Source organism: Bos indicus x Bos taurus, chromosome 11 (genome assembly GCF_003369695.1).
Source record: "Bos indicus x Bos taurus breed Angus x Brahman F1 hybrid chromosome 11, Bos_hybrid_MaternalHap_v2.0, whole genome shotgun sequence".
In the NCBI taxonomy this organism is placed as follows: Eukaryota; Metazoa; Chordata; class Mammalia; order Artiodactyla; family Bovidae; genus Bos; species Bos indicus x Bos taurus.
In genome coordinates, this window is record NC_040086.1 from 103009449 (window position 1) to 103029819 (window position 20371).

At 59.1% G+C, this 20371-nt stretch overlaps 1 protein-coding gene across 7 annotated transcripts in view; it reads right to left on the reverse strand.

The window, feature by feature from the left end:
* The window catches only part of SEC16A (SEC16 homolog A, endoplasmic reticulum export factor), a 30293-nt gene extending 12650 nt beyond the window's left edge, over positions 1 to 17643 (reverse strand). For 5 of the 7 annotated variants that reach the window (XR_003513549.1, XR_003513547.1, XM_027556772.1 and 2 more), the window contains exons 1-12: positions 17043 to 17211; positions 9997 to 13578; positions 8275 to 8405; positions 5899 to 5996; positions 4611 to 4737; positions 3998 to 4196; positions 3740 to 3914; positions 2750 to 2892; positions 1865 to 1926; positions 1620 to 1758; positions 1030 to 1269; positions 51 to 148 (exon numbers count right to left, since the gene is read on the reverse strand). Coding sequence is in view for 3 of the 7 variants with exons in the window: in XM_027556772.1 (XP_027412573.1) it covers positions 51 to 148; positions 1030 to 1269; positions 1620 to 1758; positions 1865 to 1926; positions 2750 to 2892; positions 3740 to 3914; positions 3998 to 4196; positions 4611 to 4737; positions 5899 to 5996; positions 8275 to 8405; positions 9997 to 13509 (4925 nt within the window). In the remaining 4 variants the exon portion in view is untranslated. Of the gene's footprint in view, positions 1 to 50; positions 149 to 1029; positions 1270 to 1619; positions 1759 to 1864; positions 1927 to 2749; positions 2893 to 3739; positions 3915 to 3997; positions 4197 to 4610; positions 4738 to 5898; positions 5997 to 8274; positions 8406 to 9996; positions 13579 to 17042; positions 17213 to 17388 lie in introns of those variants that run through there. The other 2 variants (XR_003513548.1, XR_003513550.1) reach the window with 2 other exon arrangements.
* Positions 17644 to 20371: the final 2728 nt, after the last annotated feature.

Genomic DNA, 20371 nt, shown 5'->3' on the forward strand with positions numbered 1-20371 from the left:
CGCCGGCCCACGGGCATGCCCACAGCCTGCGCCACGGCAGGACTCCTCACCTGGTCATGACTCTGGCGTGCGTCCGGCTATCCATCTTACTGGCAAGTAGCAGGGCGTGACCCCACAAGCCATTCTTCATTGCAGACTCTAAGGCGTCCTGCAAAGCATCAAGAGCGTGTCTGAACCCTGAGAAGGACAGGGGCCCTGGCGTGTGTGCCGTCGGGAGGGACAGAGGGCACAACTACAGGGATAACACCAAACGACCCGGAGGCCCCGAGACGCGCGCCCCACGCGGGGACGTGGGAGCCGGCTCCCAGCTCCCCCGGTCGGGCCTGCAGGAGGCCGTGGAGGCGCCTGCCTTTGGCACCGCTGGCCCAGGGACACAGGCTGTGGGACCAGGGCCGGCGGAGCAGCACACTGCCATCCCCTCCGCCGTGACTGAGGCTTCGAGGACGCAGATTCCCCAGGCCCAGGATGACCCCTGGGCCCCCCTGGGCATCTGCCCAGCACCGGTAGGGCCTTTCGCACTGCAGCACCCCTTCCACAAGTAACCTGGGCCGCAATTCAGAAAACTTCTGACCAAGAGCCAAAAACGTTTTAACAAACAGTAATTAAACGAACAGATGTGGGATTTCCATCAGCTGTAAAATGTCTACTTTAAGATCATTTCCTTATCAAACCATGAGTCTCACTGGGCCCCACTCTGCACTGCCAGGTGCCCGCGTGGAGCCAGCGCAGGGCGTGTGCCTCGGCGCCGCCCGCCTGTGCCCAGGCCGCTCCACTCTGGCACAGGCCCCGCCCGCTCACGGCAGCGACGGTGCGCTCCCCCGACCTGCGTCAGGACACACGGATGTTGTCCTATGCACGTGTTCACCCTGAGACGCACCACACGCAGCAGGGGCAGGGGCACAGCCCAGGCTCAGGCCTGCTCACCTGCCGAGTGACTCAACACGGGACCAGCAGCTCTGACACAAGCAGCGCTTAGGACAAGCTGCCGTTCGCACCTTCAGAGACGACATGCCAGCGCGGGTCACTCACCTTCTTGCGGCCATAGAGCAGCAGCTCCCGGAACCGCTCTGTGTCTTTCTCGAGGGTGCTGGCGGCCTGACTGTCCGTGAGGAATGAGAGCTGGGCCTCGCCGGACTCCTCCTCCTCCGCCTGCTCCACAGCCTCGTTGGTGAAATCGATCAGGTTGGCCTCATTCGGCGACTTCCCAGGAAGCCACACGGTTCGGTGGTCTCGTAACAAGAGCTCTGCAATGTCTGTGCCCACCACGGTCTGCGAGGGACAAGAGGGAAAGCAGGCTCAACCACAAACAGACCCTCCGAGGGGGCAAGACCACCCCAGCCTTGGTCAGGGAGGGCCCGTCAGACCGCCTCGGGTGCAGAGCTGCTCCCCCCCTCGCCGGGAGCGACACGGCACACCGGAGGCACATGCTGGGCAGGCCGACGATGCGGAGGCCAAACCTCCCTTTACCCCAAACCACATGCCCTACTGGACTCCTGCTTCCTGCGGGACCCCCCGGACGGGAATGCCTGGCCCGGAAATCCTGCCTGACCCTCCTGGGGGCTGAGGACCCCGGGACTAGAGCCGACGAGAAGGGACGCTCTAGGAGGGGAGACACGTACCCCATTCTGCCTGCACAGCAGGACAATAAAGCTCCAGAGAAGACTCGCAGACTCTTTGTCTATTAAGTTTTCATTCTGCAAACACTTTGTAGCCTTGTTCTGTGCAAAATTAATAACATCCACTTTATGGGTCTCATCTCTGCAAAAAGAACACACGCTTGGTGAACAGCAGCCGCAGCACTTGCCAGGCCGTGCCCGGCACAGCCAGTGGGCGGGGCACCGAGAGCGCTTCTGTGGGCACGTACTTGCCGAGAGGTCCTGGGAAGGCCCGCATCTCCTCCTGCTCTGGTGTATGCTGCAGCAAGGTCTAGGCAGGGACAGGAGAGGGACGGGGAGAGTGGTTCACGGGGGTGGCACAGCATTGCCTGGCCCAGCCCACGTCTGCTGGCCACATCGGCAGACAGAGCTACGGACACCGTCCTTGGGACGGGCTGTCCCCCACGGGGGCAGCGCCTCCATCACAGATCGTGGGCAAGCCAGCTCTACGACAGTGACTTCCAAACTTTACTTAAGCAGTGAGATCCCTTCCTCCTGCCCAGACTCTGACGCGGGGCCTGGATACACATGATGGAAGAGACCTGCAGGCACAGAGTGGTGTGCCCCACGCCAGCCCCCCAAGGTCACGAGGCTCCTCTACCCACTCTCCAGATCACCGGTAAAATGAGCACCTATGGAGCCCTCCCTCCAAAATCAGAAAGTCAAACAACAACAAAAAAATGAACACAGGATAATTCCATGTCTAACACAAAAGTAAAAAAGTGAAGTCACTCAGTCGTGTCCGACTCTTTGCGACCCGGTGGACTGTAGCCTACCAGGTTCTTCCGTCCATGGGATTCTCCAGGCAAGAACACTGGAGTGGGTTGCCATTTCCTTTTCCAGGGGATCTTCCCAGCCCAGGGGACGAACCACAACCCCCCCCTAAAATTCTTACTAACAAAATATTGACTCCTGGGAGGAAAAATAGATGACAGAACAGAATCAAAACCACCTACAAATCAGACTCATGGGTTAGCGTTGCTTAAGACTGCTTTTCAGGCAAGGACACGCAAGTGGAAGAGGACAGGCTGGAAAGCATGTTTTTGAGGTGGGGGCGCTGAACGATGACACGGAACTGCTCCCCACGGAATTACCTCCATGCTGTGAATTTCAACCAGCGCAGGCTGTCCTTCTGAAGGCAGGTTTGGAATCACTTTGATGAGCTGGCCCCCAGGACCAAACCTGGCACAGACGTGAGGCACCGAGAACTTCTCGGGAGAAGTGGGTCTCGACGGAGCTACATGTGGATCAAGTGAAAAAGAAGCTGCCAGCTTGTCACTGTTTAATGCTTCTCAACTAGATCAACAGCTCAAGTTTTTAAGACACCCAGACAGCCGGAATCACAGATTATCCAGATCGACTGCCTTTCAACTATTAAATATCCTATTAAAAAGGAGAACTTACACATGTGTCACACAAACAAACCATTAAAAACAAGGAGTTTCTCCTCTAAAATGAAAAGATTCCTTTAAGAGCCATCAGGATGTGCTGTGCTTTTAAAACAGAAACCTGCTCAGGTGGCCCTGCGCACTCCTCACAGCTACGACCTTAGAGCAGCATCAGCGCGCTGAGGTAACGACTGAGAGTGAGACACCGCAGGCGAGCAGGAAGGGAGATCTCCAATTACGGAACATTCGAGCAAGTCCATCAGTTATCTCTTACACTGTTTGTTCTCAAACTTCACGTACTCGTACAGGTTTCCAAGAAACAGCACGTGATCAAGCATCTCAAAGGTGCACTGAGGTGCAGCTCGTGCGGTAAGTAAACGATCAGGAGCTTTGCAAGGAGAACCAGGCTTCCTCTAAGAGCCACGCACCCGTGCGGTCAGCCTCGCAGGGCGGGTGGCGGGAGGGGGCTGCTGTCCCTCCACATGGGGAGCTGACCTGGGCAGGAAGCCTCAAGGCAGCGCTGCACTGAAGTGGATGTGATGGACAGGCCAGCAGCTCCCAGGGAAGCCCAGGCCCGACCATCACCAGTTCCCACCTGGGTCGTAGCCCAGCCCTTCTTGCCGCAGGCGCAGACGCTGGTCCCAGGAGCCCCTGGGCCCCTCCGCACTGTGTGAGCCCAGGGCCTTGCACACACACCTTGCTCCACGGAGGGCCAGCTGGCCTCGGCGGGGTAGCCGTACTCTGGAAAGCCTGGTGCGCCATGGAAGTCGCTCCCGTAGGGGCCGTAGGCGTAATCACCGTGGAAGGAGCCCGGCGGAGGGGGCACCTCATAGGACCCGGAGGGCACGTTATGACTCCGGTACACCTGACTCTTCGGGAGCACAAAGCGGATAGGTGAAGCCCCTTCGCCGCCCCCCGTGACCCCAGGTGGCCCCGGAGCCTGCCCCCGCCTACCTGGTGGGAGTGGGCGCTGAAGCTGCTGCGGCGGCTCTGCAGGCTGGGCGCGCTGCGCAGGCTCCGTGCCGAGTGCTCGCTGTGCTCACTACGCCGGTCCACCTCCTCCCCGTAAGGGTCCCGAGGTGGCTCGGGCTCATCGTCAAAGCTCCCGGTGAAGCGGGGGTCGTACCTGTAGCGGTCATCGTATTTCTCGGGCCTGGAGGAGGCAGTAGGCAGAGGCAAGGCTCCTATGCTGCACACGGCTGAGCCCCCCAGGGTCCTGACCCCAGGAATGACACTCGCCACAGCCCACACTGTAGCGGGGTCACCGCACCCACGGCCAAGTTCAGGCCCTGCCTGAGACCAAGAGATACAGGCTGGGGGTCCATTCCAAGGCAGTCACGCCTCTCATGGACCTGCGAAGAAGAGGCTGAACTGACTCCCCGCGCTGGTTCTAAGGTCAGTTCCCCACCAAAAGCCCGAAGAAAGAACCTCCGGTTCACCCTTCTTTGACAGTGGCGGGTGCCTGGGAGCCAGATGCCACCGCAGCTCTCGAGTGAACGCAGGACCCAAGGGCAGAGGCCCGGCTGACTCACGGCGCGCCCTCCGTGCTGGAGTCTGTGCTGCCCACCTGTCACCGTAGGCGTAGTTCTCCTTCCTGCACAAGTCGTACTCGGCATCACACCAATACCCCCTGTCGTAGGAACGGGGGTCTCTGAACCGAGGGCCGTAGTAGAACCGATCCCAGCGACTTGGGTCTATAGTGAGAGATCACCAGGTCAGTACAATGTGAAAAAGACACTCCTCTGGCTACCACTGGAGAAACCAGGCCATCCCAGGACTGAAGGATGCTCCGAGCCTCCGAGAGGAACCAAACTCTCCACCCGAAAAGCAGCACGACCCTGGGGACCATGAACCGTGAGGCACGAGAGGATCCGGCGTGTCTTCCTCAAAGCCCACTGGCTAAATTTCTCTCAACACGTGCTTAAAAAAAAAAATCATTCATCTCTTTTCTCTAATGTGGTCCACACAGCTTTAAGAAACACTCTCAGTGGATAGGCAAGGGCCTACTGCGCAGTGCGTGGAACTACACCCGGTCTCCTGGAGCAAACCACAATGGAAAAGAGTATTTAAAGAGAACCAATGTACGTGTACAACTGAGCTGTTCTGGGACAGCAGGCATCAGGCGCAACACTGAATCAACCGTATCTCAGTTAAGAATAAAAATCTAAAAAACACTCTCAAACTAAAAAACTGTTTTTCCAAAACACATTAATTAACATTATAATGCGTAAAGCAGTGCAAATACAAAGTGGAGGAGGAGCCCCAGAAGATGGGGAAGTAGGGGCTGTGCTGGACTGACGGCTGCAGGTCAGGACCCTCCCTCTGGCCCTGGCCAGGCAGGGGGCCCAGAAGGGCTGCTCAGGGGATGCTCGCCAAGACGCACGTGCCGCCCGACAGCGGCGGCGCCTGAAGGGGAGGGGCACGGGCCACCTGAGGCTGCTCTGTCCAACCCGAGGGCTCCTGCTACACGAGGCCCCCGGGCACATCACACGTGAGTGGTGCAGGGGGCAGCCGGCCCCTCATTTTATTTCTATCAATTTTAGCTCGTCCGTGTAAGGATGAGCCACATACTCTGGTACTACCAAGAATTACACTTTGCTAGAAAGTCAAAGAAATCTATCAACGTGATAAAAACACACTACTGTGACTTGGGTAATACTTGTCAATGAACAGTAGCAATACAGTTATTTCTAGGCGCAAATTACTTTCTGCTACTTTGGCTATAGATAAAATCACATGACTAATAAAAAGGAAAAGTTTCCTAAGAAAGTCCACCACGCCGCCACCTGGCGCTTGGCTGCACCAAGGTCTGAAGGCGTCTGCTGCGGTAAGCCCGTGACAGCTTCTGAACGTACCTCCGTAATCGTACTGGCCGGAATAGTAAGCTGCATAGTAATCACTCTGACTGCTCCATCCACTTTTGGAATTATAGTAACCTTCAGGATACACTTGCCTGAAACACACACACACAGTGCTGTTACAAAACAAGATGAGCTGCTGCTTAGCATGCGACAAGATTCCAGTCAATACACCCAGAGCCCCAGGCTTTCATCACGGCACCTTGGTTGTGGAAAAACTCCAATCAGGAGATCCAAACCAGTGACGACAAAAAGATTACAGGACTCCCTACCGTAGAGCGAATTGAGATCTATCTGCTGAAGCAACTCAGGAGGTGTTGTTCAGCAGAAGACAGCTGACGCTTTCTGGTGCGCTCAGGAATCCATCCTGTCAACGCCAATGCTGAAGCAGGCTCTCCCGGCTCTGGAATCGTGCTCAGCAGAAGCGAAAAGCACTGAGCCACGGACACCAAGCCAGCACCGACTGTGACACCCTCCCCCAACCGTGACTGTGTGTCCCCTGAGAGGGGTGGAGGCCCTGCACCCATCCCAGCTGACTGCCCAGTGCTGCTGCCTCTCACTGCAGGATGGGCGGGACCGGGCCCGCTGGGTCAGAAAGATCCTTGGAAGGACTTAAGAGCACTTCTGATTTTTAAACTGTGACTGCAAACCCCTGAGAATGGCTCACTCCGAGGTGCAGCTGCCCTTGAAGAGCGCCCCCCTACCCCCACCGAGGGAACAGCACCCGCTGACTGGGGGCCCTGGGGCAGCACTCGGGCACCACCGGCCCCACCACGGGGGCCCAGAGATGCACCCTGAGTGGGGCGGGGCGCCCTGAGCGGGGCAGGGCAGGGCACGGCCACCCTGCTGCTTGCCCAGCCCCGTTACCCAGCAGCAAGGACTCCACATGGATACCCAGGGCGCTTTCCTCCCTCCAGCAGCTCCCCTAGGCTGTGACCACCCGGCATGAGCACAACACACGGATGCTCAACACATGCACATAGGCCTGCACGCGTGTCTGCACGCGTGCACATGCGGGGAGGAGGGTGCAGTGAGGACGCAGAGGGGACCTGGACACCATAGGCTGGGCCTCAAACCCCTGCCAGGCAGCAAGGCCCGCCTCCGATCAGTCACAACAGCCCACAGCTTTCACGGGCCCCTCGCGCTAACCCGAAGGCTGGAGAGGAGACAGGAAGGGCGAGGTGTGTGTGCCCTAGCCCCGCCCTCCCTCGCCTCTCAGGGCTTCCAGAAAACATCTGCCTGCTGCTCTCCCAGATCAGAGCACCCACTGTGATGCCAGTCTCGCCTCCCAGGGGACAGATGGGCATGGTCTCCCACCGAGTGCCCAGAGCGCAGGGGTCTGAAGCTGAGTGCGTCCGTCCGCAAGGACAGGGGTCCACCCGGACAGGCCCGGCTAGCTCTCCAGACAAGCGACCAAGGCCTTGAAGCAGCAGGAGCAGCTCTAAGTCTGTAAGGCAGTGGGGGACACGGCCTTCCCCTGTGCCACTCTCTCCATTACAAGCCGGAGTAAGCCTCACAATCTCACAGAAAGCCGGCCCTGCAAGACGAGGTGCCTGGGTGCAGGGGCCACTATGGCAGGTGGCAAGGCTGGACCCTAACCCACCGACACCTGAGTGGGAGAGCTGTGGCCTGCTTAAATTTTACTCAGCGGAAGACACGACGCCAAGGACCTTTCAAAACGCCTCGTCTGTAACTGCAGAACCGAGACGCGCTCAGTCAGGTAGAAAAGTGAGAGCGAGCTTGCTGGGGGCCCTGACCCAGGAGGCAGCGCCAGGCAGACAGCCCAGGCTCGCGGCCCCCGACCCAGGAGGCAGCGCCAGGCAGACAGCCCAGGCTCGCGGCCCCCGACCCAGGAGGCAGCGCCAGGCAGACAGCCCAGGCTCGCGGCCCCCGACCCAGGAGGCAGCGCCAGGCAGACAGCCCAGGCTCGCGGCCCCTGACTCAGAAGGCAGCGCCAGGCAGACAGCCCAGGCTCGCGGCTGCTGCCACCAACAGATCACCCCAGGTCGCAGCCTGAGCCTGCCTGACCTGGGCGCCTCTGGAACCAGTGTGGGGAACAACCTCCACAGGTTAAAAGCTGCTATGTGACCACAGGCAACAGGACCACTGCCCAGGCCAGGAGAAGCCCTGCTTGAGAGCAGGGGGCCTCCCTGGTGGCCCCGCCCAGGGTCTGGCCTGACCAAGACCACCTGCCGACGTGCCTGTGGCTGTGCTGGGTAGCGGGCTCAGTTTGATTCAAACATGCATCCTTCGATCTGTCCACACCCACGAAACGTACACACACACCCAACAGGTTTGTATGATTCTCTGCAAACATGGCCTCCCCCGAACCACTAAGCTACAATGACAGCCGGCAACACAAACACGCATCACCTGGCGACCGGGCGGTCGGAGCAGTGACTGGCCCGGGAGCCGGGCCGCTCGGGCTCGGGGCAGCGACAGGGGTCCACGTAGGCAGCGCCGTCAGAAGGCCTGTACCTGGGGTCGTAGAGGCCGTAGACGTCCTGCCGGAAGAAGGACATCGTCATTAGACGCCAGGAGCCACCTACGCAGGCACCTGGCACGGCTCTCAGGACCCAGGTAAGGCTCTGCAGACAGCCCTGTTCCAAAGACAGCCAGCCCGGCCTGGCTCAGGAGACAGCCTACGGCAGCGGGCCATGCCCAGGTGAGCCTCAAGGGCTCTCTTCCGCTTCCTGAGGTCTCACCTGAGTAGGTGCTGAGACCCCACAACCTGGGGTCCCATCTCGGGCACCAATTCAAGTAAGCAAAACAATCCGGGTCCCCTGGGATTGGGTCCCGCGGGCACAGGCAGCCCCAAAAAGAGGATCGTGCTCTAGCCTCACGAGGCTTTCAGCCCCTTCCGGATGCAGCAGCCCTGCGGCCCCACAGCCATGCTGGAACCTGAAGCAGGGATGGGTGATCCAGGCACGAGCCAGACCTGTCTTTCCTGTCTCAGGGCCTGATTCTCTGTCAAGAGCGGGTGGAGAACGAGACAGCACGTAACCTGGACTTACTCTTGACCCCCACTGGGGCCTGGGCTCCCACGCAGCAGTGCTGGGTACCGCTGGGGCTCGGGCCCCTCCACACTCTGCCGGCCCACCCTGGGGTCCTGCAGAGCGTCATTTCCCTCCATGCAAATAAGTCTCTGCGGCTCTTCCTGGCTCTGATTCCCAGGTCTCGGGGTTAGGCATGTAACTCATTCCCACGCATACACAGACTCTCGAAGCCCCTCAGGCCGCCCCACCCCCAGGCGGCCCCCAGCCCACCACAGCTCTGCTCCCTCAGCTGCTTCTGACTGTGGGGCCTCCAGTGTGGGGCCCACAGCCACGTCACGCAAGGAGCTCCAAACTCCTGGTCCACAATCCTTCTACCTTTGCAGACTGTGGCAATGCTGGGCCAGGACACGAGATGGTAACGAGCAGACAATCAAAGGTGTCCACGTGGGTCACAATAAAGCAGGATGAATCGGAAGCTAAACAGCACCCGTGGGCCTGGCTCACCGAGAAGAGCTGAGAAAGGATCCCGTGCAGCGTGGCGGCCCCGTGCTGTGGCCGGGTGCCCGAGCGTGCACACCGCCACCGCTCCTAGCTGCTCCACCTGCACTACGCCCCAAGCCTGGCCTCGTACCCTGAACGCTTTTATCCTAAAGCAGGGCTTTAAAAGACTAGAGTTTGCCTCTTGTTTCTCATGTTAAGTTTTTGATGTTAAAACCAGAAAGAAGCTTCAAGAGGCTATTCCAGTTTTCCAAAATGTGCCACCCAGAACTCTGGCTCTGCTGCGAGCCGGTGGGCAGGACAGGAAGTGAGGGTCCTTTCTCATGTAAGCTGGGGTATGGGTGTGCTACACCAAAATGAAGTAGTGATTCTCCCCAGATAAAACAGGCTCTTGTGCAGCGTGGCCCTCCAGGAGAAGAGCTGTGGTCCAAAGAATGAGCTGGGACAGGGAGCACCCTTCTCATGAAGCTCATGAAGAGGCGTGTGCCAGCAGGGGGACCATGGGTTCCCTCAGGACTGACCGCAGAACCCTGCCCCGGAGCAGGACATGAGAAAGAGATCACTGGTCAGAGCGCTCAACCGCCCAAGAGCATGGCCCTACCTGGTAATAGTGGGGGGCTGGGCCAGGATCCGGCGGGTATGGGGAGGGATACGGGGGCTGGTAGCCGTCATACAGGGACCTGTAGTAGTAATAGGAAGCCAGGTCGGGAGGCGGGGGCTGCAGCCACTGCTGGTCGGGCCGTGGGGCCGCCTGGCTCGAGCTGGTGGACACAACAGAGGCGCTGGAGGACCGAGGTGGCCGGGGCGGCAGCTGCTGACCCGCGTCAGCAGGAGCTGGGCTTGCAGGCTGGGCCGGGTCTGCAGGCTGTGCCTGCACCGGGGGACTCCCTGGGGTTGAAGGCTCCAGAAGCACTGCTCTGGGCCCCTGCGGAGCGGGCAGTGGCGGCACCAGCTCCTGCTTGGCTCTCTCTGCACCGGGCTGGTCCTGAGCCTCTTTCATCACCTGCTGATAGAAACGGTCCGGGCTGTTCGCCCCAGGCCCAAGAGGCCGACAACTGGCAGTGGGCTGCTGACCAGAGGCCGGGCCATCTGCATGGGCTGGGCCGTACACTCCTGCAGGATTTTCTAAAGTCCTACTGAACGTGCAGTCCAGGGCTCCCACAGCTCCGTCCCGCCTGCCACAGAGGCCTGGCTTGCTGCTGCCAGGCACAGAGCTGCCGCCTGCAGGCGGCACCAACACCAGGCCCGAGGCCCCCGCAGGGCTGGGCAGCCCCTCAGGAGGCACACACTCTGCGCTGTGGGCCTTCTGACCTTCTGGAAGTGAGGGCTTTGGATGAGAGTGCAGTTGAACCAGCAAATTAGCAGCTTGATTAGAAACCATGTCATAGGTACCAGAAGCTTGTGGAAAAGGACTCTGAGCCAGATGGCTAGGCGGAGGCGAGCAGACGAGAGAGCCGGCTGGCATCCCAGACAAAGGTACATTCTCTCCAGGATCACCACCAGCAGCCCGGCCGCTGACTGAGGGCTTATCTCCCACAGAAGAGTCTCTCCAGGATGGAGCCTTCTCGTTAGAATTTGGTAAGGACATAGAAGAGTTAACAGGCTGAGCCAGACTATAGCTTTGATCGGGCTGGGCGATCAAGACGGGCTGATTCTGCAAACACTCAGTGGGCGGGGAGGACAGCAGGCTGGCATAGCCGGGGCCAGCCTGCGGCGGCAGAGCCTCCTCTTCGCCAAGCTGCGGAGGGTTCTCCAGGTTCTCAGAAGTGCCAAGGCCATCCCCACTCTGACAGCCAGGGCCCACCTGCCGTGCCACCCCCTCGTCTGGGGGCTGAATCACTTCAGACGGCTGAGGTTTCACTGGCACATGAAGCGCGGGAGCTGCCGGGGCCAGAAGGACGTTGCCCCCAAAGTCCGGGAGCTCGTTCTGCGCCCACAAGGTCGTGGCGGGGCTCTCACACGTCCCAGGCCCCTGCGCCCTGGTCGAGGGCCTCTTCTCAGGTGTGGGCAGCACTGTTTCCAAGGGCGGCCCCGTGGCCTGCAGAAGTCCACGTCCGGCCTCCACGGGTGTGGTGAGAGGCGGCACGCAGCGCTGCGGCGGGAAGAGGGTCTCCATGTTGTCAGGAGGCTGCTCCAGGTTGCCAGGGGTGGCATCAGGCGTGGCAGCGGCTGCTCTGTGCTGCTTCTGGTGGGCGCTGGGCCCCCTCACCTCTCCTACCACGTTGGCGCGATCTGCCTCAATGGGCTTTACTCCAACCAAGTGCGATTTCACGGGTTCAAAAGAACTGTTCGCACTCGTCTGAAATACCCCCGTAGGTTTTGGGGGGCTGGGGGTCGAGGGCTGGGACAGGCTGCCGTGGTAGTTCTGGCTGCTGGTCTCGTCTGTCTCGCCGCCGACAGGAGAGGAATCGATCTGCTTAAAAAACCTCCCTGCAGACTCATCCTCAGGCTTTCCCACTTCCTGCTGAATGAAGGTACCCGAGTCGCAGGGCCTGGCTGCACCTGGAAGGGCCCGGTGGCTCTTGCCGCCGTAACCGGACGACACGCTGTCAGACCGTGCAGGGTGCGCTGTCATATCCAGGGCCTCGAGATTGGGGCCCCCGCTGCCCGCAGGGCCCACCGCACTGAGCCTGGGGCCAGCTGGGCCAGGAAGGGGCCCGCACCTGAGCGGATCGCCTGGGGAGGAAGGATCCATGGTGAGGGGCTCGCTCGGCAGAACTTCCTGGTTCTGAACAAACTCCAGGTTCTCAACGTTCTCGTACTGCGCCCCTGCACGGGCCGTGTCTGCCCACACGTCCATGGCGGCTGCCTTAGAGGCTGGCTGTGGCTCTCCCCCCAGCTGCATGGGCTCGCTGCTGGAGCCTCTGGGAAAGGCCTGGTGAGCGCCTCCCACGCCCACGTGTGCGGGAAGCTGGCCGAGGCAGAAACTGTCTATGTCGGCCTGCCCAGCAGAGCCCGCTGTTTCCAACGAGAGGTTCTCTTCGTTCTCGGTCTCTCCTCCTTTGAAAAACATGGCGAGTGCGCCCGAGCCCACCTCCAGTGGGGTCCAGCCACCCCCGGCGCCCGGCAGGTAGTGCGAACGGCTTTCCGGGCGGTTTACCTGAGCGAGTGGGCTAATAGCAGCCAGGCCTGACAGCTGCTCTCTGTTCACTCCAGGACTCGACCTGAGCTCCTGGTTTGCCCGAGCGTTCCCAACTCTGGAATTCTGCCTGAACGCGCTCTCTGGATCAAAGCTATTTGCTGAGTGGTCTCCACTGGGCAGGTAGGCGGCCTCGTTTTTTCCACCACTGGCCGAGGGTCCTGGTAAGGAAGCCGGGGGGCCGAGCTGCTCGTGGCCAGGACGCTGATGCAGGCTGGACAGAGGGGGGAAGTGGGTGACGCTGGAGGCGTGGGGCCCTGGGATCTGCGGGGGCCCCTCTGGGCCAGGCCAGTAATGCTGACCTGGGGGCCGTGGACCTCCCTGCCCCGGCCCCCACTGCCCAGGCACTTGCTGACAGGGCTGAGGGGGGAGCGGGAGTGCTGCTGGGGGTGTGGCGCTGTCGGGGGGGCTCGGCCGGCTCAGGGGCCTGTCGGGCCCAGACGCGTGCCCCTGTGGAAGGCCCCCGCGAGCGCCGCTGGACCCCGCTGCTGGGATGTACTGTGGCGGGTACGGCGGGTCCGGGAGCTCAGGCTCTGGGCCGGGAGCCTTGGCACTCCTGGTCGTCTCGGGCCCGTGTGAGGCCGAGGGCATTGGCGCCCCGGGAAATGGGCTGGCGTCTGCCCTGGGCTGCACCGGAGGCCCTGGCAGAGGTTCGCAGGGCCCTTGGGAGCTGTCCCCAGTGTTTGTGTGAGGCACGGGCAGACCAGCACGCTGCAGGGACGACGGCAGGGCTGGGCCTTGCAAAATGGGCAGGCTGCTTTTAGACGAACCGCCCAGCGATGTAGTCTGGAGAGCCTGTCGACTGAAAGCAAAAGGGTCTGTCACTGGCTGCAGTGGGCAGGCTACCGGGGCCATCGGAGCGTGGCTGCCGGCCTGTCTCCGGTAAGGGCTGTTAGACCAGAACATGGTCTGAGGACTCCCCGACGGAGGCGGCCCGACCATGCCAGACGGCACAGCCTGGGGCGGCGGCTGCATGACTGAGCTCTTGCACAATGAGATGCTGCTTGCAGAAAGAAGCAGGAGGGAGGCTTTCCTTAATTTGAACTGAAAAAGAAAAAAAGGAAAAAGTTAGCATAAAATCCATTTATTCAAAGTCCTGGCTACAATCAGGAAAATTGAGAAAGAAGAAAAAAACGAGAAAACAGTTTTGCATCTTGTAAGTCCTGAGGGATAACCCACCCCTCGCCCACCCCTGGGAGGACTGCTATCTGCGGAGCGACGACACCAGCCTGGACGCCAAGGCTGGCCATGCTGGAGCCGGCCAAGCAACTTCAGACAAGTCACTGCCCTGCTGTGACATTCAGTTATGTCACCGAGCTACATACCCACGTGGAATGCTCACCGCCTCCACAATGCCCTCAGCAAGCTGGCAGGGACCAAGCAGAACCCAACACGAGGCACCAGGTACACAGTGCCTCCACATTTTCCGATAAATTATCACCAGGTCCGGAAAGGGCCGCCTCCTCTCTTAAGACCACATACCGTACTTTTCACACAGGTTAAGTTTATATTTGGAAAGGAAAACCAAAGTTAAAAACCTGCTTCTCCGTTTTAACTGAAGAGAGTCATAAAACACAGAGTCACACAAGCTGCAAAATAACAACCATCTGGATTATACGCGCCTAAAACGCCTTTTATCCCAGCCTGTAGAATGTCTCCGTTTCCACACTGTGACTGGTTGCACACCACCAGCAAAACGAGCTGCGTGTGATGACTGGAGTTGTAACGACTACGCCTGGAGTGAAAATCCCAAGGAACCGTAAAGCAGTGCTGAAACGGAACAACCAAGTTCACTCAAAACTTGTCAGTGACAAGCAGACGGCCCACAGACCCTCTACGGAAAACAAAGGAGCAGAAATCCTCTTTACAGCGTCTTTTGTGGTTGTCTGGTTTTCAACAAAACATACTAAGTATAATCTTGAACAGTTAACCTGCACTTTTGAGACAAAAATCCAAGTACCGTCTCTTTACAAATTCCTCTTCCACGTGTCAGCCTACTCCCCAGCGACACCCTCACAAATGGATTAAGGGGAGCCTGTCACAGAAAAAGCCGACACCAAAGGGAGAAGCGACACAGGGCCCTGCACTGTGAGCCACATGTTTCTGCGAGGGTACAATGTTCCTGTCCTTGGACAAAAGACAGACAAAAGTGAATGAATGCATATTAAATCCAGTCATTTACTAACAAAAGCTGCCCTATGAATCCGCTACAGTTACTGCTCGGACATGGCCTTTTCCCGGGCCAACAGGGAATCCTTTCTAATAGACAAGCATTTTGACACTCACTTAGATTTCATGGAATTAAATATACAAAGAACTGCATCAGGGACTTCCTTTGGTTCTAAGCTATCATTTTAAAACTAAGAACACTTACAGCTCAGCTTTACATGGACCCAGGAGAGGAGAGCAGAGCCTTTTCCTCTTACATGTGAAAGGGAGGCACCCAAGACCACTTACAAAGCGATGGCATCCTCCTTGGAAGGCTTCAGCAGGAAACCCTCAATCACATTAAACAGCGTATATTAAAAAACAAAACACAGAGCACAGGCCCACAGGATTAATTCCTCAAGTGTCACTGTGAGAAAAGGACTGGGCGCCAGCTGAATGGCCCAGCCGCACCGCTGCTCTGGGGGTGACCCGATTCCTTCATCTATAAAGCAAGACAACTGAAATGATGGTTTCAGAGTTCTTTCTGGGTTTAATCTTATGAAATTCTATGCACAGTGAATTCTGGGAGGCCCTAATCCCTATAGCTGTTTATGAGCGAAATCTTATCTGAATCTAAATTTCACAAAACGTTTATACTCAATTATTTTCCGTGCAGAAACTTTCTTAGCATTATTTTCTCAATTCCTAAGGACCGCTTCATAAGCAGACTCTATCACTTCCCTACAAAGTAGCTTCCCCTTCTCCCCCTGACCACTAACAGCTTTTCAACAATAAACCCGTTTCATTTGGAACAATCTTCTGCCTTGAACATTATTCTTTTCATCTTTTTCTCTATTCATCAGCAGAAAAACAATGCAAGCACATATCATTTATCTCAACTATAGGGACTTTGATTCTGTCCAGTAAGTCATTCTGTAGCCTCAGGTCATCTAATTTTAAAAATGGCAGACTGCTTCAAAGAAACCAGCTGATCTCCCTAAAGATACATTATTCATAACTGTAGCTCTTCAATTAAGCTGCCTTGGATCTACCTGAAATAAGCACAACCTGTTTCAATATAAATTCCTGGCTACTGAACTGAGATAACGAAAGCACACGTCTCTCCTGCTAGGGCAGCCGCCTCAAGCACGAGCGGGTAAACCAACCGGAGCTCCAAGAAGCACCTGGGAGTCCAGGCTCTGCCCCTGAGGCGACTGCTACCCGACGTATCTATCAGACTATGGGACACGGGGCACAAAGACAGCACAGACCCCAGCTCTTCTGAGTACAGAATCAAACATTCAGACGTTAGGGAAAAGGAAGGGGGTTTCTCAACACTGCTGAAGGCAACGAAGAGCCAAAGGACACTGACGTTAAGCCAAGATGCTTACAGAGGCAGGAGGGAACCATGTTAAAATTTACATGCTACCCTAAAGAAAACTTTTGAGACTTAAACTGCAGGAACTTGCTATTAAGGCGTATGAGTCACAGAGAACAAGAAAGGACTTTTTGCCTCTTGCTGGATCTCTATAAGACAAGAGCACCCGGAACCCTAAGAAAGAGCATTTGCGGGGGGAGGGCGGGGGGCGGTGGGAAGAAGGGCGATGCAGACACTTGAACAAGTTATCACCCTAGGAACAACTGTCTGTGACTCAAGTTTGCTTCTTAACCATTTCCGGGGACGGGAAACACCTTTCCAGTTAACCTCTACATCGAACAAAATACTAATAAGCAACCCAACCTCCAAGCTACTTAAAACTTTACAGATAAAACAGCAAAACTGATTTTAGGTGGCTGTCTCACGTCCAAGACGCTCTACAATAATACTTTCATCACAGAAAGGGCAGGTTGGTGGGCACACACCTCTGCCCCTTGATATAAAACACAGCGCCTGACCTCGGTTGCAACATCTTGGTAACCTCCCCACGAGATTACCAATAGACGCAACAATGCTGTAGTTTCTCGGTTCAAATGTCAGTGTACCTCATCGCCGGCACGGCTCAGCAGAAACCAAACTGCGGACCCTTCGAAGCAAAGGGCACGCTAAACTGTGAAAGGAATTCCCGAGAGGTTTTTACTCTCTAAAGAGCGGCAGGTCTGGCTTTTCCTCCAGCCTTTCCAACATAACCCCACACCGAGACCACAACGGCCAGGGTTCACACAACTGACCCGACAGCCTGTGCAGGTGTGGGCCACGTCAGCACTCATGGCGGTCGCCCGGCCTGCTCGGCCCGCAGGCCCCCGCCCAAGCCCCCCGGCGCCTCCGCCCGAGCCCCCCGGCGGCTCCCCGGAGACGCTCCCGTTCGCTTCGGGCTGGGCCCGGTCCGGTCACCTCCCTCCGCCCCAACCCCGACACTCACCGGCGCGCTGCAGGGAGGCCGAGGCTCCCGTCGGCTCCTGCCGGCCGCTCCGCGACCCCCGGCCCTGGCTCCTCAAGAGCCGCGCGAAGAAGACTGCTCGGCGGTTGCGACAAGCGCCGACACAGCAGCCGCAGCAGCCATCTTGGCACATCCGGCTCCGGGGGCCACGGCCTCCACGCCGCCGACGTGTCCGACAGCGACGTCAGCGCGCGCCACGCCCCTCGGAGGGGCCCTCGGGACGCCCCGCTCCTGCCGCGTCCAGTCCCGCCCCATTCTCATGACCCCGCCCCTCAGCCCCCGCCCCTGTTCTCCACCGCCCATCCCTGGGGCCCCTCCCCTCGCCCACCTGCCCAGTCCGGCGCGCGAGCACCGCTCTGGGATGTCGCACGGGTTATGCTGGCTCTTTCTCCCGGCCTCTTCTGGCCTGAAGATGTGAGAAAAGTCGGGAGCCTTCCAGCAGACCCAAGGAAAGGCTCAGTCTTGAACGACCGACGCCAGCAGGTACCCCGGCCGAGATCGGCTACCGGGCTGCTCCGAGAACCCGAGGGGCGCCTTGGCGCAGGCGCGTTCCTCGCGTCCTGCCGTTGGACTCCGAAGCCTGGGAGACGGGCGGAAGGCCACCGAGCATGCGCCGGCCGCCCGCGTGGGCTGCGCGTGCGCGGCTCGCGGCGGCGCGCGGGTTGCCTAGTTACCGCCCCCGGCTTCGGGGGGCTTCTAGATCTGCCCCGCAACCTTGTCCCGGCGCACCTGTAGCTCTCTGGAAGCCCTCCCGCTGCGTACCGATGGAGCAGGAAAAGACACGCCCTGGCCCCCAGTCCACAGCCACCCAGGCTCCCGCTTCAGGGGGGTCGTCCTGTGCACCTGCGGCCCCCAGCCGCCCCACCCCGGCTCGGCCGTCGCCTTTCCCGGACACGTGCTCTGTCCTGTCGCTTCCTTCCCCCGCGCTCCCTGGCGGTGGCCGCGCAGCCTCCGGACCCCCTTTTGTCCGCCCTAAACCCCATCAGGGCCCCTAACTCTCCTTCCAGTGAGCGGCATTAGCCCAGTGATGCCCTGTGGACGGAAGCTAGGGTCTCTGTGTGGTTTTCCCTAACCATTGTCGAGTGGATATTTGTGTTGAATGAGGGCGACCCCGAGGTACCGAGTGGCAGGCTGGGGCGCTGGGCCTCACTCTCCTGTGCCTCTTTGTGGTCGCTCCCCCTTCCCGGTGCCCACCCTGAGACGCAGTCATAGAGGATCTTAGGGAGGAGAGGATTCTGCCATTGGCAACGTCATTCTCCCAGTGAGAAAAGGCAGGTGAAGAAGCTGCCAGCCTGACCCAGGGCACTCACCTGCCGCCTGCCTGGCACAGGGAAGAGCAGCAGCCTGTCCGGCTGGCCCCAAGGCCTTATGGAGGGCAGAAGGGGTGGCACGTGGGGCTTGTCCACTTGTCCCCCACCCAGCTGCTGAGCTCCCAGCAACGCTGCCCGCTGTGCTTTGGCCTGGCTGGGGTGGGAGGGCACCCTGGACGCTGGTGGGACCCAGAAGCTTGGGAAGAAGGAAGGAGTGTGGTTCTATTTGTTGGCAAGGGAGCAGCCACGCTGTCAGCGCCCTGGGCGGGTGCGGGGAAGCTTTCAGCCCATCTGACGTGGCCACTGTGCTAAGCTAACATTTGCCTTGCAGAAGTCAAGCTCCCAGCCTGTTCAAACACAGAGTCAGGGAACCCGCGGTGGAACAGCCCTGGGCCCCCCCACTCTGTCCCCTTCTTCCTGGTGGTCACTGTGTTCCGCAGTCACTGAAAGTGAAAGTTTAGTCGCTCGGTCGTGTCTGACTCTTTGCGACCCCACAGACTGTGACCTACCAGGCTCCTCTGTCCACGGGATTTTCCAGGCAAGAGTATTGGAGTGGGTTGCCATTTCCTTCTCCAGGGGCTCTTCCCGAACCAGGAATCAAACCCAGGTCTTCCACATTGTAGGCAGATGCTTTACTTTCTGAGCCACCAGTCTGCAGTCTTAAGTCCCAACAAATCACCCTGCAGGGAGATGTCATTGTTCCTACCCACCCCCACCCTCGCCCAGAAGGGAAAGCAGTGACTCTCCTAGGGTCAGCGCTCCTCAAGTTGAGTTCAAAGAGCTCAAGAGCTCGAGCCCAGACTTCCCCTTTGCTGACTCGAGGAGCCCTGTGGTCAGCCCCACTGAAGACACTGGAAGCAGCAGAAAGCGACCTGCCCCGGGCAAATTGGAGACCTCACGGCCCTGGGCAGGATGTGAAAGAGGCATGGTGTAGACTTATACGGGGTGACTGTAAGGAAAGTCGTGATCAAGGCTTAGGGCTTTCCCCCCTCTCTTCCTCTCCCTCTTAAGCCTCTGTGTGGAATCCCTCTCTGGTTATCTCTGTAGCCTGGTGTGCAGGAGAGGGTTCCTGGGCCCACTGCTGAGCCATCAAACCTCTGGGCCATGGAGGCAGGGCTCCAAGTCAAAGACCATCTGCTTTAAGACCCAGGCTACTGCCTAGAAGCCGTGTGCGTTTGTCACCTTCCTTGACCTCGTCAACCTGGGGTTTAAGCAGGGTGAGCACCTGCGCAGTTTGGGGACTGAAAGAGGGTGCTGTTGACACATGTGAACTAGGGGTGCACCACCATGACGGCCAGTGCTGTTCACGATCCGGCAGGCACCCTTCCTTTTGCCTGCATTGTCCACTCCTCTCCTTTCTCCCAGCCCGCCCCCTGGCTCATACTTGGAGGCTGTATACAAATGTTACCACCTCCAGAAGTGGGCTAGAATCAGCCACTCTTTCCTGGGGGCAAAGTTGGGATCTGAGCTGCAGTCACGTCACCCAGAGCACACGGGACACAGAACTGCTGTGGACGGAGGCGGAGGACAGAGGCGGAGGACGCAGGCGGAGGACGGAGGCGGTGGACCGAGGCTGTGGACGGAGGCGGTGGACGGAGGCGGAGGACGGAGGCGTGGACGGAGGCGGAGGACGGAGGCGGAGGACGGAGGCGGTGGACGGAGGCGGTGGACGGAGGCGGTGGACGGAGGCGGAGGACGGAGGCGGAGGACGGAGGCGTGGACGGAGGCCGTGGACGGAGGCGGAGGACGGGGGCGGAGGACGGGGGCGGAGGACGGGGGCGTGGACGGAGGCGGAGGACGGAGGCGGAGGACGGAGGCGTGGGCGGAGGCGGAGGACGGAGGCGTGGACGGAGGCGGAGGACGGAGGCGTGGACGGAGGCGGTGGACGGAGGCGGAGGACGGAGGCGGTGGACGGAGGCGGAGGACGGAGGCGGTGGACGGAGGCGGAGGACGGAGGCGGAGGACGGAGGCGGTGGGCGGAGGACGGAGGCGGTGGGCGGA